This window comes from Brassica rapa, chromosome A08, assembly GCF_000309985.2.
Source record: "Brassica rapa cultivar Chiifu-401-42 chromosome A08, CAAS_Brap_v3.01, whole genome shotgun sequence".
Taxonomy (NCBI): Eukaryota; Viridiplantae; Streptophyta; class Magnoliopsida; order Brassicales; family Brassicaceae; genus Brassica; species Brassica rapa.
Window position 1 is genome coordinate 15,238,309 of NC_024802.2, and position 21,710 is coordinate 15,260,018.

Genomic DNA, 21,710 nt, shown 5'->3' on the forward strand with positions numbered 1-21,710 from the left:
GATCTCCTTGCCGAATCCCTTTAGTGCTTTTGAAAAACCCATCCGAGACACCATTAACCGTTACTGAGAAGGAAGCAGTGGACAAACATTCTGAGATAAGTCTAATAAAGCTCTCAGGAATAGCAATGGCGCGCAGAGATGCGAGAATGAAATCCCAACGAACCGTATCAAAGGCTTTCCTAAGATCAACCTTGAGCATCCCTCGAGGAGTTATTGAGTGAGTGTTGTAGCCATTTACAAGGTCCGTCGCTAGAAGAACGTTTTCAGCTAAGAGACGTCCCGAGAGAAAAGCAGATTGAGACTTAGAGATCATGAGGGGAAGAATCTCAATTCAATTATTGTCGATTAACTAAGGTAACCTTACCAACAAAAAAAAACAAGATAAGATTAATAAGTTTTGTGTACACGATTAGCATGATTTATGCCCATACTGCATAATGCACAAGTAGTACAAGTGTAGGAACCATACGGACAAAATAATTTCAAAGGAAAAAATAGATTTCAATAATAAAATAACGTCTTGACAAAAAACTGACAACCACATAAAAAAAAAAAGATTTCTATAAAAATATATGTAATTTGTGTCGTTACTCATCTCCGGTTCACTCATCTCCTATCTATTTAAAGGAACCAATCTCTAAATCGGAACACACAACACATCGAAAGATCTCTCCACCTTTGTGTTCTGTTTTTGAGTGTGTCTGGTTTTATCTTCTCCGGCGAAAATTGGTGAACGGCATCACGGCTATACACGGGATACCAACGGGTGTTAGCTTTCATGTCCATCTTGTACGCAAGGAGGGTTGTTTAATCGAGACTAACCCTTTGCCGCACGGAGGACGTGGAGCTCTGCCGTCTGAAGGCGGCAGCCCTTCCGATCTCCTCTTTCTCGCCGGAGGCGGTTCCTCCTCCTTCTCCTCTTTTCTCTTCCTTTAGCTTTTAGGGTTTAGCTTTGTTTCTTCTTCTTTCTTTTTCTTTGTGAGAATGCTGAAAATCAAGAGAGTTCCGACCGTAGTGTCTAACTACCAGAAGGATGAAGCTTCGGATGAATCTGTCGGCTGTGGACGGAACTGTCTCGGAGCTTGCTGTCTTAACGGTACTTTCTTAAATCTAAAGCTTCCATTTTTTTGTTTTAAATTTTGCATGTTTGATTTAGTCTTTTTCTTTGTTCAGGTGCAAGGCTTCCGTTGTACTCTTGCAAGAAACTGGAAAACTCCGGCACCGGAGAGAAGGTTGTGATCAGCCACGAAGCTAAAGAGCCTCCTGTGGCTTTTCTGGAGTCCCTTGTCCTTGGAGAGGTAAACTCATATAATACTTGGAGAGTTAACTTCAGATTATGTGGTTTTGAGTGAGTCTAATCATTTTATAATGTTATGTGTTTAGTGGGAGGATAGGTTCCAAAGAGGACTCTTTCGCTACGATGTCACTGCCTGCGAAACCAAAGTAATTCTCTTTCTTATCTTTGTGTGTTGCTGAGGAATCCAACATGTGTTTCACATTGTTCTTATTGTTGTTGTTGTTTAGGTGATACCGGGGAAGTATGGATTCGTAGCTCAGCTTAACGAAGGTCGTCACCTGAAGAAGAGACCCACCGAGTTCCGTGTGGACAAGGTTTTGCAGTCTTTTGATGGAAACAAGTTCAACTTCACTAAAGTTGGTCAAGAAGAGTTGCTCTTCCAGTTTGAAGCTGGCGAAGATTGCGATGTTCAGTTCTTCCCCTGCATGCCCCTTGACGCTGAGAATTCTCCTAGTGTTGTTGCCATCAATGTAATGAACCTATGCAGAGACCTTGCCTTGTTTTTGTCTAGCAGAAGAGTATAACTCATTTGTTGTTTTTAATAACAGGTTAGTCCAATCGAGTATGGTCATGTGCTGCTGATTCCTCGCGTTCTTGACTGCCTACCTCAGAGGATCGACCACAAGAGCCTTTTGCTTGCACTTCACATGGCGGCAGAGGCAGCTAATCCTTACTTCAGACTCGGTTACAACAGCTTGGGTGCTTTTGCCACTATCAACCATCTTCACTTTCAGGCTTATTACTTGGCCATGCCTTTCCCATTAGAGAAAGCTCTTTCCAAGAAGATGATAACCACTGTTAGTGGTGTGAAAATCTCAGAGCTTGTGAATTACCCTGTGAGAAGTCTTCTCTTTGAAGGTGGAAACTCTATGCAAGACCTGTCTGATACTGTATCAGATGCCTGTGTTTGCCTCCAGGAGAACAACATCCCTTTCAACATTCTCATATCTGATTCTGGACGGCAGATCTTCTTGATGCCACAGGTACAACAGTTTGATCACTTGGGTTTTGAATCCATGGAATGAACAGTTTGAATGTTTAAATTGCAGTGTTACGCGGAGAAGCAGGCTCTAGGTGAAGTAAGCCCCGAGTTGTTGGAAACGCAAGTGAACCCAGCTGTGTGGGAGATAAGTGGGCACATGGTGCTGAAGAGGAAAGAGGATTACGAAGGAGCTTCTGAGAAGAACGCATGGAGGCTACTAGCAGAAGCTTCTCTGTCAGGGGAAAGGTTCAAGGAGGTTAATGCTCTCATATTTGAAGCGATAGGTTGTAGTAACCAAGAGGAGGAGCTTGAAGGAATCTTAGTTCAACCTAGTGGAAGTGTTAACCAGACAGGCAACCGAACCCTTGGAGGTCCTATCGCGAACGGGACTGCCTCTGAGTGCCTTGTTCTTCAGTGAACAACTGTGGCCTCGTGGTTTTTTTTATGTGTAATTAGAGTCTACAATGCATAAATAAAAGCAAACTCTCTTGGTAGTTGCATTTGAAGCTTCCTAGTACTCTTTTTGTGATGGTTATGGGTGTTTTTATGTCCTAAACTTGGTTGTAAGTTTATGTTATGGATGATCTATGGTTATGGTTTAATCTTGTTTAAATATGATTAATTTATAGCCGTGAATGATTGATTATCTTTTGTTTTCAGCTAATTACTTGCCATACAAGAAAGATTGAGATAATTGGTTGTTTAAATTAACGCTTAGATTTAGACAATGGGATTAGATAACTTTAAGCGCAAATAGTTTTGGACATTAAAAGATCCAATATATTCAAATAAAAATCAACCAAAGGTTATTTTTTAAAACCTTAATGACCATATTAGTTTTCTAAGGACAATGGTCATGAAGAAAAACAAGTCTGCAAATCCTAATGCTGCCGATTACTTCTTCACCATTCATATCACAACGATCTAATCGTGAAACCACTAAAGCAGGATAAGTGTCAGGCCATAGCAGCGCCACTACCACAGCCACCAGTCTGATGGAGCATGGCATCGATCTCATCACCGTCCTCCATGTCAAGCTGTGTAGAACCAAAGATTTAGCATTAGAAAAGCAGAAACTTTCAAGGGAATAATAATAGACCAGTAGATGGAATGTTGTACCTCGTCCGGAGTCTGCTCAGCACGCAGACGACGGCCATCGAACAAGAAGGCGATGGAGTTCATGTCCACTGATTGCCTGTCACAGTAAGCATTCATCAGCTTCTTCAGCTGAGTGCTTCTCTTGATCCTAAAGAACACCTCATTCCCATCCTACACACATAAAAACACACAATTCAAGAAAAGAAAACATAGATTCTAATACTGAGCATATAAATAAAATTCCCATAAAGTGAAGCAGCACATACGACCAAACATCAAAATAATCACAAAACAATTTAAAAAAACTTAAAATCTGGAGACCACAATACTCATCATGTTCACAATGAAAGTTGCCATATATTAAAAAAAAAAGATTTAACTTTATTCCCAAATTATGACCAATTTTAAAAAAAGATTTCAACTTTACCATTCTTGAACTGTAAAAACCTTCAGACAGCAACAAGCAACAACTCTATAAACAACCCATACCAACGGTTTCAGACATTTGATAAACAGTTCGCAAAAAAAAAGCAAAACACTCTGCTCAGGTCTAACAAACATCAATGGGTTTCGGATCTAAACCCAACAAAAGAATAGAACCCACTAAGACTTAACACTAGTAGAAACTAAACCCTTGAATGTCAAAACCAGAAAGGAGCAAACTTGGAAGCTAAAACCCTAAACACACATACACCTTCGAGACCTTGAAATCAGAAACTCAAACAGACAAAACACATACAAGAGGAAAAAGAAAGAAAGAAAGGAAGAGAGATGATTATTACCTGACCCTTGACCTTGAGATTGATGTGAGCTCCTCCGTCTCCTGGCTTCTTGTCTTCCTCCTGTGTTGCAGACATCTTTGCTTCTCTCCTTCCTCTGAACAACTTCGTGAGTGAGAGAACGCAGAGGAGAGTGAAGGTTCTGAAGATCAAAAGAAGGAAGACTGATGGCTGAGAGATTTATAATTAAAAATTAAAAATTAAAAATTGATTAAACTCCGAAAATTGCTTCGCCGCGCATTTGCACTTCCGCATCGGATTCCATATAAGTAGGGCATCTATCGGACGGTCAATATATTCTCTTTTTAATCCAACGGCTGGGACTGCCTTGAAATCCATTATCGGCCCAATAATCATTACAAGCCCAGCAAACGTATGGACGAAACCCTCTGCTTGGTTAGAAGGTTTTAAAAGATCTCCGCTTCGTCTTTTTTTTTTCTAACTTTCAATCAGACAGCCTGCAGCGTTTCAGACGCGAGGATTCTCCAACGTCACAGCGTTACAACATTCACTGTTACGGTGTAAAAGCTTTAGCTCGTTTGCATTGACTTGCTGCTTTCGAGTTTCACTCACCAATTACAGGGTAAGCTTTTAAGTTAAATTCACTTTCTCATCATTGCACACCAACTGTTCGATGAAATTCCCCAGAGGGAATCAGTGGTTAAATAACGTTTTTTTTTTTATTCTTTTTCCATTTCAGTAGTTGATTGGAATCAAGATGCAGCCTCAGAGGTTGAAGAAAGCAATAGTTGACAACCCTAAGAAGCTTGGGAATTTGATTGACCTCGTGAATCTTCCATCTACTCTACGTGACTTCCTTGGTCAGTCTCAGAGTTCTCGTCTGGGTTGTTTCATGCGTGTCTGGTCGTACATCAAGACCAACAATCTTCAGGTTAGAACATGTGATCAGTTAGTTACTTGCTTTTAGCCTTTTTTTTAATTTGTTTGTGTCATTGAGTGATTGGTTCTTTGTTTCTTTTAAAGGATCCAAAGAACAAGAATGTGGTGAACTGTGATGAAAAGCTGAAGAGCATTTTGCTTGGGAAGCCGCGAGTGGAGCTAGTCGATCTTCCTTCTCTTATCAAGTTGCATTTCACCACCAAAGCACCCAACTCGAATTCTCAAGAAAAAAGAATGCCATCCGTCTTTAAGTATTGAATTACATTGATATACATTTGGTTTATGTTTTGAATCTTTGCCTGTGACATATATTAAGAAAGATTGGTTCTTTTACAACATCCTGAAAAGCTTGCTTTAAAAAAAACAAGCACCCTGACTAATCACTGTGTTCACAAATCAGAAAGTTGCTTGATATAACAAGTAGTTGTCTCGCAAAAACATAGCCGATGATACAGGACATGTGTTTGGTCTAAAGAGGTGGACGAGTGAGTGCCTCTGATTCTAGAGAGTTCTCAAAACCTCGTAGCTGTTATATTGACGATAATACCCTCATAGCCCCAGCCCCACTCTCTTCTCCACGCTACGCATCTCTGTGAACTTTCTCTTCGCTTGAGCGTTGCTCTGTTCCTCTGTGCATTCCCTGATGCTGGCCTCGAGGATTCTCTCGCGAGTTTCCCGCAGCGCGGGCTTACGCTCCTCTCTCTCCGCCGCGGCTCTTCCGGCGAGGAACCAAGCTCCTATGTTCACTAGCCGGTATCACTCCCTGGTTAACAACTTCTCACAAAAGGTTAGATTTTGACCCATAATATTCACGATTCGTAGCGAATTTCGTTTAGGGTTTTGTTAGGGTTTAAGGGTTTATCCAATTGAACCCTAAAGTCAGTGTCTTTAGAAATGATTCTGATAGTGCTTTCTCTGATCTCATGGCAGCTTGTAGCAGCTCAGGTGCCTCTTGATTCGTTTTCACTTCAAAGGTTCTCTCTTTCTTCAACCTCCACCACGCCTGAATCACATGAAAAGGAGAGCAGCAACACTGAGGCCTCGAAGACAGCTGAGGCAAACGAGTCAGGTCCTGACTCAGAATCAAAAGCTTCTGCGGGGAAAGGTGCAGTTTCTGAATCAGATTCCGAGAGTGGTGATGATGGTGAGGAGATGTCAAAGGATGATTTGATGAAGCTCGTAGCTGAGAAGGAGGAGCTACTGTCTGTGAAGGAGGAAGAGATTAAGAAAATGAAAGATAAAGTTCTTCGCACTTACGCAGAGATGGAGAATGTAATGGACAGAACAAGGCGTGATGCTGAAAACACCAAGAAGTATGCCTTACAGGTTTGTCTACAAAAGAACTTGGCTTTCGTCATTATGATGAATGATAGTTCGCTGAGATTGTATATATGTGTGTGTATCTGCAGAATTTTGCAAAGAGCCTTTTGGATGTGGCGGATAACCTTGGAAGAGCTTCTTCTGTTGTCAAAGAAAGCTTCTCAAAGCTTGACGCCACCTCGAAAGATTCTGCTGCTGGAGCTGCTCCACTGTTAAAGACCCTTTTAGAAGGCGTGGAGATGACTGAGAAACAGCTAGCTGAAGTGTTTAAGAAATTTGGTATGGAGAAGTATGATCCTATCAACGAGCCGTTTGATCCAAACAGACATAACGCAATGTTCCAAGTCGCTGATGCTTCTAAGCCAGAAGGCACAGTTGCTCATGTCTTGAAGGTGAAATATATGAAGCTTCTTCTTTGTTTCTCCCCTTATTGCATATACAATATTCTTGTCACTAATTTTGTACTGGCTGGTGTAAAAATATGCAGGCTGGATACACGTTGTATGATCGAGTGATAAGACCAGCTGAGGTTGGTGTTACTCAGGGAGGAGAGAGCGAAGAAAACAAGAAAGAGTCTGATGCTTAAAAAAGAAGTCCATGAGTCTTTTGAGTTGTAGTTTTCTCTTGTCGTTTGTTTATTCATTGGATGAACAAAGATCTCCCATAAGTTGCTGGACATGGCACTTGCAACTTGCAAGGGAAGTTCTGCTTCTGTGTCTGTTTTTTTTTTAAATCTTCTTTCAAACATGATCTGCGCGAGGGAAAGTTACAGTTCTTCTACACACATTTCACCAACTCTCTTCGATAACTTTTTAGACACATGGCCTAATAAATAACACAACCAGAAGGACAGAAACTGAAAACAGAGTGAGATAAACCTACACTCTCTTCTTAAAACCCTCTCTATAGAAGTCTAGGATCATCTGCACTGTAGTCTTGTAAAGAGGCACATACATAATCTATCAGTCTTGTTACCAAAAAAAAAATGGTGTTAGAAACGAATGTATCAAATGATAGAAGAATGGTTCTTACAAAACTGTTTGTGGGTTGGGTCGGAATATTGAAGCCCATGAGGCCTGTCGAAGACATTCAGACATGAACATGAGTCAATGCCTGAAGCTCAGTGTACAGTAGCCACATCAGCACATAATGCGAAAACAGAGGAATCACTTTTTTTTGTTGTTTTCTTAATTCATTATTGAGTTCCGTAAAGTGGGTCCCACTTTTTCCCATTTCCCAACCTCCATAACTATAGTTTGAGACTATATACTAGTATTGAGCTCTATCTCTCTCTGAGCTTCAGATCTACTTGAAGAGAAGTGTAAAAGACCCAAGATAAACCCTTAGCTTCCAGTAACGATCTAGGTAAAGAAAACAATCATCCACTGTTTGATTCTTTTAGTTTGAATGTTGGATTCTTGCTTTGCTTTTCGATATCTATTGTCCTAGCTTGACATCTCCCACCTCTTTTCGAGCTTCTACTTGTGCCTAATCCCTATTTTAGCGTTTACCATGCTCGTTTCATGTGTCTTGCTAACAATGTGGGTTTGAGCTTCTTTAAGTTCAAGATTCTTTTTCTTTCTGAAAGTTACTAGCTTTGAATCTTCCAAGAGAGTGATTAGGTGTTTAGTTTCAGAAAAAAAGATTGCAACTTTGGTTTCTTTTACCTCAGTTCTTCACACAAAAAAAGCTTTTTGTGTGTTTGCTTTCTGCAGGAAACAAGAATGGCAGTGACAGAAGCAGATAATCCTCTTCTTGGAGAGATCACTTGTGGCACCTTACTCCAGAAGTTGCAGGTAATTTTCCAGACCGCACTCTTAAAAAGTATGGTTCCATGAACTCATTGGAGAGAAACTTTTTTTAACAGGAGATATGGGATGAAGTTGGTGAGAGCGATGAGGAACGAGACAAACTACTTCTCCAGATAGAGGAAGAGTGTCTCAACGTTTACAAGCATAAGGTTGAGCTTGCCGCAAAATCTCGCGCTGAGCTTCTTCAGACCTTGTCTGATGCCAATGTTGAACTCTCCAATCTCACAACCGCTCTTGGGGACAAAAGCTACATCGGCATTGTAAGTGTGTGTAGAGTCATTTAGATGTGTGTTTGTTTTTGAATAGAGTCATTTAGATGTGTGTTTGTTTTTTTTATTGCAGCCAGATAAGACTTCAGGAACGATCAAAGAGCAGATTTCTGCAATAGCACCTGCGCTTGAACAGCTCTGGCAACAGAAAGAGGAAAGGGTCAGGGAGTTTTCTAATGTGCAGTCACAGATTCAGAAGATCTGTGAAGAGATCGCTGGTGGTTTGAGCAATGGGCCTCATGTGGTCGACGAGTCTGACTTGTCCCTGAAGAGGCTAGATGACTACAAGAGCAAACTCCAAGAGCTTCAGAAAGAGAAGGTAACAATATTAGTTGGTGATTTTGTTTGTTTTGAGGACAGAACTAAAACTGCGTTTGTGTTTGGACAGAGTGATAGGTTGAACAAGGTGCTTGAGTTTGTCAGCACAGTGCATGATCTATGCTCCGTCCTTGGTTTAGATTTCGTGAGCACTGTCACTGAAGTTCATCCGAGCTTAGATGAGGCAAATGGTGTTCATGCCAAGAGCATCAGCAATGAGACTCTATCAAGGTTGGCTACAACTGTATTGACTCTTAAAGAGGATAAGAAGCAAAGACTTGAGAAGGTGAGTTCTCTTGCATGAGGCTGGTCAGTTTAGTCTGGACATATGTTTCAGTAATGAATCTTGGTTTATGTGCAGCTTCAAGAGCTAGCTACTCAGCTAACTGAACTATGGAATCTGATGGACACTCCTGATGAGGAAAGAGAGCTTTTTGATCATGTTACCTGTCACATTTCAGCTTCAGTTCATGAAGTAACCGTCTCTGGTGCTCTCGCACTTGATCTCATCGAGCAGGTATTGTGAATTTGTTATGCATTGACAATCAACCAATGCTTATAATATGTAACTGCATTTGTTTGAAGGCTGAGGTGGAAGTGGATAGGCTTGATAAGCTCAAAGCTAGCAGGATGAAGGAAATTGCATTCAAGAAACAAACCGAGCTTGAGGAGATATACGCTCGTGCTCACATAGAGATAAAGCCAGAGGTTGTTCGCGAGAGGATCATGTCGTTGATTGACGCTGGAAACACCGAACCTGCTGAGCTGCTAGCTGAGATGGATAGCCAGATAGCAAAGGCCAAGGAAGAAGCGTTTAGTAGGAAAGAGATTTTGGACCGAGTTGAGAAATGGATGTCAGCTTGTGAGGAAGAGAGCTGGCTTGAAGACTATAACCGGGTAAGTGCAATGAGAGGATCATAACAGTGTCAAACACACAAACACTTGTTAAGATATAAATGTGTTGTTTCTTGAAAACAGGATCAGAACAGGTATAGTGCAAGCAGAGGAGCACATTTGAATCTCAAGAGAGCTGAGAAAGCTAGGATCCTTGTCAGCAAGATTACAGGTAACTTGCAAGAGTCTCTCTATCATCTTTTTGGAGTCAAACTGAGACCTGAAGAGTTTATGATCTTTTTGTTTTGTGCAAAGCAATGGTTGACACATTGGTTACTAAAACCCGGGCATGGGAAGAGGATAACAGTATGTCCTTTGAGTACGATGGTGTTCCTCTACTAGCCATGTTAGATGAGTACACTATGCTTAGGCAGGAACGAGAAGAGGAGAAGCGGAGACTGAAGGTGAGTTTTCCTCATACTCTAGTCATCTGATTGTGAAACTGTAACTGACGTAGCTGTTTCCTATTTTACAGGAGCAGAAGAAGCAGCAAGAACAGCCGCACACAGAACAAGACTCAGCCTTTGGGTCAAAACCTAGCCCTGCAAGACCCGTGAGTGCCAAGAAACCGGTGGGAACACGAGCTAATGGAGGAGGAGGAGGAGGGGCTAACGAAACGCCTAGGCGCTTATCAATGAACTCAAACGGAAGCAAGTCCAAAAGAGACAGTCTCAACAAGCTGACTTCGCCTTCGAAACTAGTAGCTATCTCGAAAGAGGAAGCTGCAGCATCATCTCCTCCAGTCTCTTGTCCTGACCCAGTTCCAGCTTCTTCACCATGATAATATTCTCTAGTCATTTTGTTAGTTTGGTATTAACACTTGAGAGTAGAATGTTACGTAGATTTTTATGTCTCTGTATCATTGATCGACTCTTTTTTCTTCTTCTTCTTCCAAGCCTTTGGGAGAATGACTATACATTAAAGTGACCGGCTTAATGAAGAAAAACATTAGGGTTCTAATTGCAATTATATAATTTATATGGGGTCAAATCGTAATATTCTTAAATATGTGTGTAATTGAATAATGTAAGACTAAGACAGATGTTACGACATCGTTTGGCAAATTAGGAACAATTTTTTGTAGATTATAGAATGCAACCTTTTCGGATGTTTCAACGTGGTGTGATCAAAGTCGTTAGTTGTAGTCATGTGCTGCAGAGAAATCATGTCCATCAAGGTTGTTGTACATGTAGAACCGTTCGCCGATCCGAGTGTTATAGAGAGAGTTACTTCGTGGAATCGCTGTCCGTAAGTCTGTTTATCATGTTCGCACATGCTGCAATATAACATTTACTTAGGTCTTAACTGGTTGAAACACGACGGTTGCGGATGCGGTTACGGAAGTTTGCGTATGTGTGTGGTTGCAGTTTATAGCGTTATTATGCAATCTGAACGACTGGTACATCGGTTAGAAATTGTTACGTTCACGGGATATTTGTAACTGGTTGATTATGAGATATTGCATCGGTTTAATAATAAATTGCCAATATTCATATATTATACCATTATAAAAATATCAAAAACATGCTATTGTGATAAAATGTGTAATTATTAATATAATATAATTAATAGGATTATGTTTATTTTTTAACTTAGATCAAAGTTATAATTACAACAAAATTTGTCTTAAAGATTTATATTAAAAACTTTTAAAAGATTATTCTGTCTCGTTTATATATATTAATTTTGAAAAATTATAGTGAATACTCTTAGTTTAAAGTTTTTATAAAATAAATTAAGACACCGTTTGTGAATTTAAATTAAAATATATATATATATATATATATATATATATATATATATTTATAATATTTCCATTTTTTATTTTAAATTAAAAAATATTTTTATATTTATTTATCTATCTCCAGCCGTGCACAACCGCAAACGCTATCAAAACCAACTTTTGATTTTAAAAGGTTCAGAACAACTTAAACAATTTATAGCATTTTGATTGTTCCAAAACACCAACAAACATTACCAATCAGAAAAGCTGTGTTTGCGGGTGATAGCGGAGAAATCAGCCAGATTCTTAATCATTGTGTTATCATCTAAAATGAAAATGGCCTAAATACCCCTTTCTGCTTCCGCATACACATAATCAAAACTTGAAAATATAAATATAATCAATTTCTTATGTTATTCAAAACATTATAATGGAAAATATCAAATATTATTAAAAGGAAAGACATTTCTTATGATTAAAATAACTTGAAACAAAATAATATGAAAAGAATCATAAACTTAAAAAAAAACACAATATTTGATACATATCAAAATCTGATATATAAAATAAACATTTTCACTTCTCCTCCAACACCTTAAACTTCTTCTTTTTTTTTTGCTAAAAGATAACCTTCAACTTGATATAATAAAATACAGTATAACATAGTTTTTTTTATCAATGATTATATTTAGCTTATCATATTTTTCTAAGCTAAATAATCAATAATCAAAAAAAAATATTAGTCATCTTCCACCGTCGTTTTGGTGTATGCTTCCTTTCCATTTCTTGTGCCACCTCTTGATGCCTTTCTTCTGACAAACCCAGCCGCCGCGTCATCATAAGCCCCAGCCGCCATTTCGGCTGTTGGAAACGTTCCAAGCCATCTCCTTTCTCTTGCACTCGGATCCCATATCTCCGCTGACCATTTACCTGACCGTTTATGAATGCACGTAAACTGTTAGAATATATTCAACATAACGTGTTGGAACGTAAGTTAATTACCGGCTGGAACATATATAAGTTATTGGATATATAATGTTATTTACCCGATGGCCTTTTCCTCACTCCTCTGTGCTTCTTCTCCTTATTTATCTCTCGGTGTTGTGGGAATGCGCAACCGTAGCAACCGGTGATACCGCAAAGAGAACAAGGGCCAGCATCCAAAGGTTGAAGAGCTTCGAAGGTCGATAATGAAGCAGTGTCACTTCCTGCGTTGGATATCACTTGACGCAGAGCAGAGACCATGATCACATGCTCTTGATCTCTTGTCAAATAAGGAGGTTTTTGATCGTAAGAGGGATCAATTTCTGAATAATCCATTTTCGTGGAGTCGAACTGAAAATGATCCAAAGTGTTCCTGTTTTTGGTTAAAAGGATCCAATAAAGTGTTGTGACGATTTGGAAAAACAGTGGAGAGAGGGCTTTATATAGAATACTAGGAAAGTGAAATATGTGTTCATATTTGAACCTTATCGATGTTTAGACACGCGTCATAGAACTGTTACATCATAAGTCGTTTATTTCTGTAATAAACGCGATTTTCAGAAGAAACATGATTATTTAGATTTATACGATCCACTTATTAATTAGAGTGTTGACTTTCCAGGTCAGCTTTTATGTCTAATAATGTAATCAGTTCGCCGAGTAAACCAATACACTCCTGATATAACACGTCGCATCATGCCATTGTATGCTATGGTTTATCAGTCTGTACTCTTTTTCTTTTCAGTCTGTACTCTATTTTTCAGTCTGTACTTTCCTTGGCGGCATCTGTATTTTTTGTTCAAATAAGGTTGCATTAACAAAATTGAAGTGTTTATTTATCATACATATCTCATAAAAATTCAGTGTTCTTTTTTTGTTGGATTGCAAATGCACAATTGTTTTTTTGAAAAGGATTGTTTTAATGTTAAAAAGTTGGATTTCATTTGTAATGATGATCTACGTACTTTCATTATGTTGAAACTATCAACTTAAAAAGAGAAAATATTTAAATGGTACGCTTCATCGATGTATCTCTTACAGCCAGTCAGCATTTGTGAATGATAGATTATTAGGGAAAATGCTATTAACAACTGACATCGTTAATTTTTCCAATTAAGGCCCTTTTTCTTTTATGTAAATTGTAAAATAGGAGCTCAAATATTCAAATAGGCCAACCAAGATTAAACATTTTATATTTACTACCAAACCTATGATTATTCTCTCTATAATACTCGAGTTCAAAAAGCAACTAGCGACTGGTTATTGTATTAGAAGCTGGACTAGATCAGAAACCCAAAAAGGCCCGATTCAGGGTTTTGTGTGAAATTTACAGATTTAGCATACACAATAAAGTGATCAAGCATGGAAGCAAACGTGTCGTAAGAGTCATGTCAAATGTAAGAAAGAAAACGAGAGAAGAGAAAAGAGTGTTGTCAATACAAGGAATGACATGTCGACCGGTGCATTCGTTTGTGTGCATGTCAGCCACGCACATGAATCATCATTCTTATTAGCTCATTTCGTTCTTATTACTCTAAAACACAACACACGAACACATTGCATTCAATCTAGAGAACAAGAAAAAAGCGAGATGGGTACGGCAACGGAGATAACGAAGAAAGACGCAATGGCTACGGTGGCTCCCTACGCTCCGGTCACTTTTCATTGCCGTGCTCGTGTTGACTTGGATGATAGACTTCCTAAACCATGTAATGAAAACGCCTTTCTCTTACATCCTAATTATTGCCAACATACGGATCTTTATATGTGTATATATTATAGGCTGATATGTGATATATCATATATCATCATCCCCCAAATTTGAAGAGGCACGATTATTTCACACCGACTGCATATCAGCATATTTGGATTCATGTGTGGTGTGTTTGTATGCAATTTATGCACGTGGGAATATTTTTGATGTTCATGATCTTATAGATATAGACCATGTTCGTTTACGTTTCGCGCGACCTGCGACTTGCGACTAAAGATTACGTTTGTTTACATGTTGCACGACCTGCGACTTGCGACCTGCGACTAAAACTATGTTCGTTTACGACATCAAAACGATAACCGCGACTGGAATCGCACGACATCAAAACGAACAACAACCTGCGACATGCGACTTTGCGTCTAAACACATTTTTCTTAGCACACAAGCAGGCTCGTCGTAATACCTTAATAGAATGAGATGAGAGATTTGTGAATAATACTTTAAAGAATGAAAAGAGAATGTTTGTATTTTTAGACTTTGGGTGTCTCCTATATATATACAGTCAATTTATTTCTCATATTAATGACGCACAATATTTTGCACAATAAATAATGAAATCGTTTAAAGGAAGATATTAAATGTGTATTGTCAAAAAATGATTAGCATATGATATGATTTTAACTTGCGTAAGTAATCCATATTAGAAAGTTAAGTTATTAAAAACAAACAACCTAATTAGAAACATTAAAATATTTTGTAAGCAATGTAATAAATATGATATCAACATGCGCAAGTTTACCGTTTGAATAATAAAGAAAATTTTAAATATTTGTCTTAATTCTAAATCTTGCCCAAGGGTAAACTAAATCGATAAAATTTAATGATTTTAACTTGCGCAAGTAATTCATATTAGAAAGGTAAGTTATTAAAAACAAATTTTGTCAATAAGTTATTTTCATATTTAATGATTTCAACTTGCGCAAGTAATTCATATTAGAAAGGTAAGTTATTAAAAACAAACAACCTAATTAGTAGGGGTGGGCACTTTACCCGATATCCAAAGTGGCACCCGAACCCGATTCGAAAAACCCGAACTGAAATCCAAATCGAAGTATCAAAATACCCGGACGAGTATTGAATAAGGAGAGATTGGATACCCAAATCCGAACGGATAATACCCGAACCCGAATGGATATCCAAAGATAACCGAACATATGTATAATTAACTTTATATTTCTAGTTTACATCTCTCATTTTATATAAAATATTTATATTGATACTACACATACTTTAAGTTCATTTGATATACATACAATTACGGAAAAAAATGATTTTCTACTCACTTAAAATGCATGACAAGTTTTTTATTTCAAAAATTAACAAAAAGTTACATCCAATTTTTTTAAAAAAATAACTAAATTAATGCCTTTTTAGTTTTAAAATGTTATATCCAAATCTATTAACCATTCAATCTATTAAAAATAAAAAAAATAGTTAACTGAAAGTTATATTTTTAAATATAAGAAACTTGAGAAATGAAAATTTTAATTTTTTTTTTCAAAATCTAAATATCCGAACCTGATCCGAAATAACCGAATCCGAACTAAAAATACCCGCACCTGACCCGAAGTACAGAAATACCCGAACGGGTTCTACACCTCTATACCGAAATACCCGAAAATCTGAAATATCCGACCCGAACCCGAACGGGTACCCAAAGCTAAACTAAATCGATAATTATTATTCCCTAGCTATATATGGGCTTAACAAAATTGACAATAGTTTTGGGCTTGTCTACATAAGCGATTGATTAAAATAAATGAAAGATAAAATTCAAAGAAATCGACCAATAGAATTATAACAATTTGTCTGAGAAGCTCTATATTAATGTCATGTCAATAGAAATCACTAAAGTGACTTCTATTTTAATATATAGGGTAGGGGTGTTCAATCCGGATATCGGTTCGGTTTCGGTTCGTTTTTTTTCGGTTTTCAATATTTCGGTTAGTAAAATATAACTACCTTTCTAAATCCATATTTACTTCGGTTCGGTTTATATACCGTCGGTTTTCGGTTTATTCGGTTTTATACCAAAAAACATAATTATTTTGTTTGAGATCATATTATATGAATTTTAGAGTCATATTGTCAACACAGTAATTTATTAAAAATATATTACATGTTCAAATAAATGAACAAAAAGGTGAAAATGCTTCTACCATCAAATAAAATAATCAAATCTATAACTAAAATCAAAGTTTGAAATTTTGAAAATAAAAATATGAAACAAAACAGAAACATGAAGACTAAAATAAATTATTGTTCATTAAAGTCATGCTTTTTGAATTGAAAATTTTCTATTAATTATTGTCCATCAAATTTATAATCTTCATATTAATTTAGTGAAGACTAAAATAAATCAATAAAAGACTTAGAAAATAAGATGTCTGAATTGCGATGTATTGTTATTTAGTTATAGTTCAAGTGTTTTACAAATTGGTTTTTTATTACTATAAAATTATGGTAATAGTTATTAACACAAATTTAACTTATGTAACAAATAGATTTTCATGTATTGTTATAAAATAGATATATATTTACATGTTTCTATTTTTAATCGGTTTTGTTCGGTTTATTCGGTTTAATCGGTTATATACCAAACCATATCCAAATCCTACGGTTTTTATAAAATTATATCCATTCGGTTTATAATGTATATGGTATATACCAAAACCAAACCATATTGTCTATTTCAGTTCGGTACGGTTCGGTTTTACCATATTGAACAGCCCTAGAGGTATAGGATGACAAAAACACATACTATTTATCTGCTAGCAACTGACAAAATTGGCCCTCACAAAATCTGGGCCTGGCACGAAACAGAGCATTTGGGTGCGAACAAATATACGATCCTCAATTGACGTCTCCAGGAGCTCCAATTTGATTCTGTGAGATCTCTGACACTTTCTCCTCGTATTGCGATTATTAGCCTCTTTTTTTTTTGAGTCTGATCACATTGAATTCTATAACCTGAAACCACGTGTAATTTCTCGTCGCAGGAATAAGTGTCTTTGGGGGATCAGGATCAATCAGACATGGCTTTTCTTGTAACATCCGTAATATTCGCCGTGGTCGGTATCATTGCTTCGATTTTCACTAGAATCTGCTTCAACCAAGGCCCCTCCACCAATCTGTATGTTTTTTTTTTAAATTCTCATCGCAATCTTTTAAGTAATATCATTGACCTGTCGCTTTGTGTTTGATCTATTACTACTCCGTCAATGCCTAATGTGGTGGTTCTCCATTATCAATTGAACCATTATTTTATATTTCTTTTGATAGTTTCTTCAATGAGAATAATTAATGTCACAACAATTCTAACTCCCTTTGTTCTGGCTGCTTCATGTGTTCTGTTTTCTCTGTCTACTTCTTGGTTGGAGTAAAGATCTCTCAAGTCTTTTTTTTTTTTTTTTTAATGGAACAGGCTGCATTTTACCTTGGTCATTACAGCCACTGTCTGCTGTTGGATGATGTAAGTTTATTATGTTTCATTCACTCTTTTTTCCTTTTACTTGCTGCTATCCACTGGTTTGCATACTCCTTTGCTTTCACCTTTATCCAACTCTCTCTCTCTCGTTTGATTTGCTCCTCACCTGAATCAACATTAACCATCAATAGAGACTTCTTCCAATTTTCTTCTGATGTAAACAGTTCTAGTTAGAAACTTGTCTTAAGTCGATGGATTAGGAGGATTAGTGTTTGAGAAAGTTCCACAACATGAACATTATCTATTGGTCTCTGACCAATGTCTTAACTTTTTTTTCTGTCTTGCGCAAATGTTCTTTAAGAAGATTCATTCATTATCTTATATCACTGCATCGTTTTCTTTCTTCATATTGGCAGGTGGGCAATCGTTTACATTGCGCAGATGAAGCCTCTCATTGTCCCAATCCTAAGCGAGGTGGAGTAGACACCCATCTCTACTCAAACAAGAACCTCCGTCTCCTCAAACTAGAGTACCTTACTCTTTCGGTGTATCTTCGTTAAACTTATCGGTTTCCCCTTTTGTAATTCGGTGTGGAACAAACAATACGTTTTTTTCCCCTATGGTAAATCTTGTTTCTCATTCATTTTTTAAACATTCTTCATTGTACTCAAAAAAGTCATGCCAGCGGGGAGTGAGTGTATCATTCTGGATAAAATAAAATAATCTTTGGAAGGATGCTACTCAGCCAATACATAACCCCAGTTCGATAGTCCTTGTAGCATAAGTAAACCTCACCTGAAACAATTGTATTGTATAGACTTTCATCTGTGCTGCGAGTGTGAGTGTGATTCTAGGATCCATGTAATTGATCTTAGACATGCCCATGGCCACGGTTTTTCAAGTCCTTTGTCTCCAATGTCTCGTTCCATCTTGTTGATATTCATTGTCTGTTGAGCTATCGTCTTCTCCCACCTGCAGGAATTTAACATCACAACATAATCTAGTTTTAAAGTTTTGGTTTAGTGAGAAGAAGTTTTTAATAGTTTGCAAGACTGAAAGTGTAGAGTAGATAGAGTATATTTTTTTTCTTTTTGTAACAGAGTAGATAGAGTACAGTAAGTAACAAACGTTTGTAAAATGATACTTTTAGCAGGCCATTCTACGAAACTCATTGCCCCATTGACAAAAACAAATACTGTTTAAAATCTTTAGCATTATAAAGCCCATGAGAATGAGGACGAGTAAAAAATGGAGATGCGGGGTATCGATCCCCGTACCTCTCGCATGCTAAGCGAGCGCTCTACCATCTGAGCTACATCCCCATATTGCTTGAGATGTTAAGTTAACCATATTTAGACTAAACTTCAAATTGGCAGCACCGTCTTCTAGTGTTATTGTTTTGTGTACGTTTGTTTATAAGCTCAGTGCTTCCCTTCCAACGGTAAAAACTAGAAACAGGTACCAGTTTACGTTATTCCCGTGATCTTAGTTTGGTCATTACTACCCCAACTTGTTCCAAGAAGCGTGCGACTTTGACACTTAGTTTCTGTTTCACAAAAATTGAGTCAGAGTGCACACCAACTGTTTGATGAAATGTTTTCTGGAGAAAGTTTCTCCTCTTTCCCCATTTCTTTCTCACGATCATTTTCATCTCATTCATGTTCTATATTACTTGACTAACAGATAAACCTTTGAATCTCTGTAGCGAACGAAGCGTTTGATTGTTCCATCTGATCTGGATTAGAGCATTGAGTATGTGGTTTTGCTATCCATCATCACCAAGAAAACTGGCGATGACGGTTGCTTTCTTCGCCTCAGGAGCAGCTCTTTTCGCCGTTGGAATGCATCTGTCGTATCTCAACGTTGCTCCTCAGCAAGCTCGTACTAAAGCCCGTAATGATTTTGTCAAAGAACGCCTCAGGCAGAAACAAGGCAAGTGATTTTTCAAGATTCAGGTCATGTCCCAGAGCATAAGCATTCTTACTTTCAGCATTCCCAACTCTTTATCTGTATTCTCTCATCTCTTTGCTCTGTAGAGATTAAACAGAAATAAAAAAGTAGTAAAAGTCTACAAAATCATTGTATTAATACAGCAAACGGTACACAAAGTTTGTCACTTGCAAAAACCGTTTCACAAAAAAAAAAGAGCCATTCTCTCACACAGTACATCAAAAGGAGGAAATGATTACAGATCTACAAAGGGAGAGAGAGAGAGAGTGAACCTAAGGCAAAAGAAAAGGAGAATCATTGGAGATTAGATCATCTTCTTGGGTTTAGCTAAGGACTTGCAGAAAGAAGAGAAGGCTCCTCTGATTTCTTCATGGATGGGGAGAGCGAGAGAGAGAGAGAGTGTTAAAGGACAATGATGATCTTGAAACCACACATGAGGTCATCTGGAAAATGGCTTAGTGAGTTTCTTAATTTGAAAGAGTCTCTCCATACATGCTATTTCGAGGGCCGTCGTGAGAAAGGATATACTCCCAAGCTGTTCAACACACTGCGTATTTGGATCCTGATAATTGGCGTATTTGGATCCTGATAATTGGCGTCTGACCTACGCGAGCGATACTAGAAGAAATTATCAAAGTATGATATGATCATTGATCTACTCTTTTCGGATAGAGCATATAGTAAGCTTCAGCTAATCATATAGTTTATAAAATAAAAATAAACAATCATAAAAATAATAAGGGCAATTGTCAATAATAGCACATTTTGAAGTTTATGTCTCAAAAATAGCACTAGAAGGAGAAAGTCACAAAAATGACATTCATTAAAGGGTAAAATATCCCTAATATCCTTGGTTTAAAATTAAATAAACAAACAAAAATAAATAAAATAAAAATAAAAAAAATGAAAAAATGAATTTTTTTTTTATAGTTTCAGATTATATGTTTTCAGATTCGAAATTTTTATAATTTTTTTTACTTTTTTTCGAATTTTTTTTTTATTTTTTTTTCAAATTTTTTTTTATAATTTAAAAATACTTTTTGAAACTGTTTTTAAAAATTTTATTTTTTATTTTAGTATTTATTTTTTATAAAATTTTAAACCCTAAGGTTAGGATTAATTAACCCAAGGGGGTATAAGTGTATATTTACCTCTTTAATGAAACCTATTTTTGTGACTTTGAGCACTGAGTGCTACTTTGGGAACAAAAACTTGGTTTGGTGCTATCCTAGTCTTTTTCTCAAATAATAATTCATTCATACTATATAACCATATATTTCTAAATAAATATTTTTATCTCATAAATGCATCTTACCGATGATAATTCATACCTTCTTATATTTTATTATGAAAATCAAATTTTATATAAAAAAAAAATAAATCAACTAAATAACAGAAAATTAACGATGCTAATTGATGGTAAGTATTCACACAATCATGTTGTTGAAATCTTATAAGATATTATATTTCAATTTATTTGGTTGTAAATATTTTCCTAACCTATATAAATAAAATTTAAAAACTAAATGACTAAAAATGAAAATTTCTTTGCAGCAATATTTGACTAATAAAAAATATACAGAAATGTGTAAAATAAATACATAGTTTACTCTATAAATATATTTAAAATCTCTGAAAACCATGTCAAAGTTTTAGTATTTCGGTAATGAAAATACAATAGTACCAATTTCTACCAATGAGTCCTCCAAATCTTGATAACATAAAAATCTCGGTAGCTGATCTCGAATGAAACATAGAAACAATTATGAATTTCTTCTCCAAGAATTTGAAATCATATGCTTAAGAGGACCGACAGGCCAGAATACCTCTGTATAATTCAAAAAAAAAATGGTTTAGAGATGCTCATATTTGTTCTTAACAAATAATAGAGTTAATTTTACTAAAACCAAGTATCACATAATAATAAACTTAAGAAATGAGACTGATGAACACCAGAAACAATATTTCCAACCCAAAAATACCATTTCCAATCCAACTGGATAGCTAATCTTTTGATTGCCAGTTTTTCACCAAAGTTAATATATTCTTTTTGGAAATTTGCAAAGGCCTTACGGCTGGCGAGAACCTAAAAAAGAGTCATATATATTAGTTGTTAAATAAAAATTATTCAACTAAGAATTGACATAACAACCCAATCATGATGATGCCATATAAGCAAAAATT

At 36.7% G+C, this 21,710-nt stretch overlaps 7 protein-coding genes, 1 long non-coding RNA gene and 1 other non-coding gene across 11 annotated transcripts; 5 read left to right on the forward strand and 4 right to left on the reverse strand.

Moving 5' to 3' along the window:
• The first annotated feature begins 612 nt into the window (after positions 1-612).
• Positions 613-2,925, forward strand: LOC103834830 (GDP-L-galactose phosphorylase 1). Its single transcript, XM_009110917.3, has 6 exons — positions 613-1,096; positions 1,174-1,298; positions 1,384-1,443; positions 1,525-1,767; positions 1,846-2,280; positions 2,347-2,925. Exons 1-6 carry the CDS (start codon positions 985-987, stop codon positions 2,695-2,697), a joined length of 1,326 nt encoding a protein of 441 aa, XP_009109165.1. The 5' UTR covers positions 613-984; the 3' UTR covers positions 2,698-2,925.
• A 71-nt stretch (positions 2,926-2,996) lies between these two features.
• On the reverse strand, positions 2,997-4,401 carry LOC103834831 (small ubiquitin-related modifier 1). The gene is made up of 3 exons (XM_009110918.3): positions 4,160-4,401; positions 3,399-3,548; positions 2,997-3,316 (listed from the first exon to the last, which is right to left on the reverse strand). The coding sequence occupies exons 1-3, from the start codon at positions 4,232-4,234 to the stop codon at positions 3,236-3,238; spliced, it is 306 nt and encodes a 101-aa protein (XP_009109166.1). The 5' UTR covers positions 4,235-4,401; the 3' UTR covers positions 2,997-3,235.
• Positions 4,402-4,590: 189 nt separating this feature from the next.
• LOC103834832 (upstream activation factor subunit UAF30) lies at positions 4,591-5,403 on the forward strand. 2 transcript variants are annotated; one of them, XM_009110919.3, is made up of 3 exons: positions 4,591-4,739; positions 4,857-5,048; positions 5,141-5,403. In XM_009110919.3, exons 2-3 carry the CDS (start codon positions 4,875-4,877, stop codon positions 5,312-5,314), a joined length of 348 nt encoding a protein of 115 aa, XP_009109167.1. In that variant the 5' UTR covers positions 4,591-4,739; positions 4,857-4,874; the 3' UTR covers positions 5,315-5,403. The 2 variants fall into 2 exon arrangements, with proteins under 2 accessions (XP_009109167.1, XP_009109168.1); XM_009110920.3 differs by having other exon boundaries at positions 4,615-4,739; positions 4,860-5,048.
• Positions 5,404-5,528: 125 nt separating this feature from the next.
• LOC103834834 (grpE protein homolog 2, mitochondrial) lies at positions 5,529-7,176 on the forward strand. The gene is made up of 4 exons (XM_009110921.3): positions 5,529-5,843; positions 5,987-6,382; positions 6,466-6,768; positions 6,864-7,176. Exons 1-4 carry the CDS (start codon positions 5,700-5,702, stop codon positions 6,960-6,962), a joined length of 942 nt encoding a protein of 313 aa, XP_009109169.2. The 5' UTR covers positions 5,529-5,699; the 3' UTR covers positions 6,963-7,176.
• Positions 7,177-7,497: 321 nt separating this feature from the next.
• On the forward strand, positions 7,498-10,642 carry LOC103834835 (65-kDa microtubule-associated protein 2). The gene is made up of 10 exons (XM_009110922.3): positions 7,498-7,741; positions 8,092-8,172; positions 8,244-8,447; positions 8,530-8,775; positions 8,845-9,060; positions 9,136-9,291; positions 9,360-9,671; positions 9,753-9,840; positions 9,924-10,072; positions 10,144-10,642. The coding sequence occupies exons 2-10, from the start codon at positions 8,101-8,103 to the stop codon at positions 10,447-10,449; spliced, it is 1,749 nt and encodes a 582-aa protein (XP_009109170.1). The 5' UTR covers positions 7,498-7,741; positions 8,092-8,100; the 3' UTR covers positions 10,450-10,642.
• Positions 10,460-13,598, reverse strand: LOC103835528 (ethylene-responsive transcription factor ERF120). Its single transcript, XM_009111712.3, has 2 exons — positions 12,438-13,598; positions 10,460-12,321 (listed from the first exon to the last, which is right to left on the reverse strand). Exons 1-2 carry the CDS (start codon positions 12,709-12,711, stop codon positions 12,131-12,133), a joined length of 465 nt encoding a protein of 154 aa, XP_009109960.1. The 5' UTR covers positions 12,712-13,598; the 3' UTR covers positions 10,460-12,130.
• Positions 13,599-16,880: 3,282 nt separating this feature from the next.
• On the forward strand, positions 16,881-18,311 carry LOC103834836 (V-type proton ATPase subunit e2-like). 2 transcript variants are annotated; one of them, XM_009110924.3, is made up of 4 exons: positions 16,881-17,037; positions 17,149-17,282; positions 17,574-17,621; positions 17,993-18,311. In XM_009110924.3, the coding sequence occupies exons 2-4, from the start codon at positions 17,185-17,187 to the stop codon at positions 18,057-18,059; spliced, it is 213 nt and encodes a 70-aa protein (XP_009109172.1). In that variant the 5' UTR covers positions 16,881-17,037; positions 17,149-17,184; the 3' UTR covers positions 18,060-18,311. The 2 variants fall into 2 exon arrangements, with proteins under 2 accessions (XP_009109172.1, XP_033133163.1); XM_033277272.1 differs by having other exon boundaries at positions 16,939-17,062.
• LOC117127295 lies at positions 17,494-20,350 on the reverse strand. Its single transcript, XR_004450231.1, has 2 exons — positions 19,799-20,350; positions 17,494-19,606 (listed from the first exon to the last, which is right to left on the reverse strand). It is a non-coding gene; the product is annotated as an uncharacterized LOC117127295 (long non-coding RNA).
• Positions 18,826-18,898, reverse strand: TRNAA-AGC. The gene has a single exon. It is a non-coding gene; the product is annotated as a tRNA-Ala (tRNA).
• Positions 20,351-21,710: the final 1,360 nt, after the last annotated feature.

Excerpts from the sequence above, each read along its gene's own strand:
- LOC103835528 (XM_009111712.3), bottom strand. The coding sequence starts at position 12,711 with ATGGATTATTCAGAAATTGATCCCTCTTACGATCAAAAACCTCCTTAT. Across the intron at positions 12,322-12,437 it reads AGTGAGGAAAAGGCCATCGG|GTAAATGGTCAGCGGAGATA; the intron begins GTAAATAACATT and ends ATAAACGGTCAG.
- LOC103834831 (XM_009110918.3), bottom strand. The coding sequence starts at position 4,234 with ATGTCTGCAACACAGGAGGAAGACAAGAAGCCAGGAGACGGAGGAGCT. Across the intron at positions 3,549-4,159 it reads ATCTCAAGGTCAAGGGTCAG|GATGGGAATGAGGTGTTCTT; the intron begins GTAATAATCATC and ends TTATGTGTGTAG. Across the intron at positions 3,317-3,398 it reads CTGAGCAGACTCCGGACGAG|CTTGACATGGAGGACGGTGA; the intron begins GTACAACATTCC and ends GGTTCTACACAG.
- LOC103834835 (XM_009110922.3), top strand. The coding sequence starts at position 8,101 with ATGGCAGTGACAGAAGCAGATAATCCTCTTCTTGGAGAGATCACTTGT. Across the intron at positions 8,173-8,243 it reads CCTTACTCCAGAAGTTGCAG|GAGATATGGGATGAAGTTGG; the intron begins GTAATTTTCCAG and ends TTTTTTTAACAG. Across the intron at positions 8,448-8,529 it reads ACAAAAGCTACATCGGCATT|CCAGATAAGACTTCAGGAAC; the intron begins GTAAGTGTGTGT and ends TTTTTATTGCAG.
- LOC103834832 (XM_009110919.3), top strand. The coding sequence starts at position 4,875 with ATGCAGCCTCAGAGGTTGAAGAAAGCAATAGTTGACAACCCTAAGAAG. Across the intron at positions 5,049-5,140 it reads TCAAGACCAACAATCTTCAG|GATCCAAAGAACAAGAATGT; the intron begins GTTAGAACATGT and ends TTTCTTTTAAAG.
- LOC103834836 (XM_009110924.3), top strand. The coding sequence starts at position 17,185 with ATGGCTTTTCTTGTAACATCCGTAATATTCGCCGTGGTCGGTATCATT. Across the intron at positions 17,283-17,573 it reads CAAGGCCCCTCCACCAATCT|GCTGCATTTTACCTTGGTCA; the intron begins GTATGTTTTTTT and ends TTAATGGAACAG. Across the intron at positions 17,622-17,992 it reads ACTGTCTGCTGTTGGATGAT|GTGGGCAATCGTTTACATTG; the intron begins GTAAGTTTATTA and ends TCATATTGGCAG.
- LOC103834830 (XM_009110917.3), top strand. The coding sequence starts at position 985 with ATGCTGAAAATCAAGAGAGTTCCGACCGTAGTGTCTAACTACCAGAAG. Across the intron at positions 1,444-1,524 it reads TCACTGCCTGCGAAACCAAA|GTGATACCGGGGAAGTATGG; the intron begins GTAATTCTCTTT and ends GTTGTTGTTTAG. Across the intron at positions 1,768-1,845 it reads CTAGTGTTGTTGCCATCAAT|GTTAGTCCAATCGAGTATGG; the intron begins GTAATGAACCTA and ends TTTTAATAACAG.
- LOC103834834 (XM_009110921.3), top strand. The coding sequence starts at position 5,700 with ATGCTGGCCTCGAGGATTCTCTCGCGAGTTTCCCGCAGCGCGGGCTTA. Across the intron at positions 5,844-5,986 it reads TTAACAACTTCTCACAAAAG|CTTGTAGCAGCTCAGGTGCC; the intron begins GTTAGATTTTGA and ends ATCTCATGGCAG. Across the intron at positions 6,769-6,863 it reads CAGTTGCTCATGTCTTGAAG|GCTGGATACACGTTGTATGA; the intron begins GTGAAATATATG and ends AAAAATATGCAG.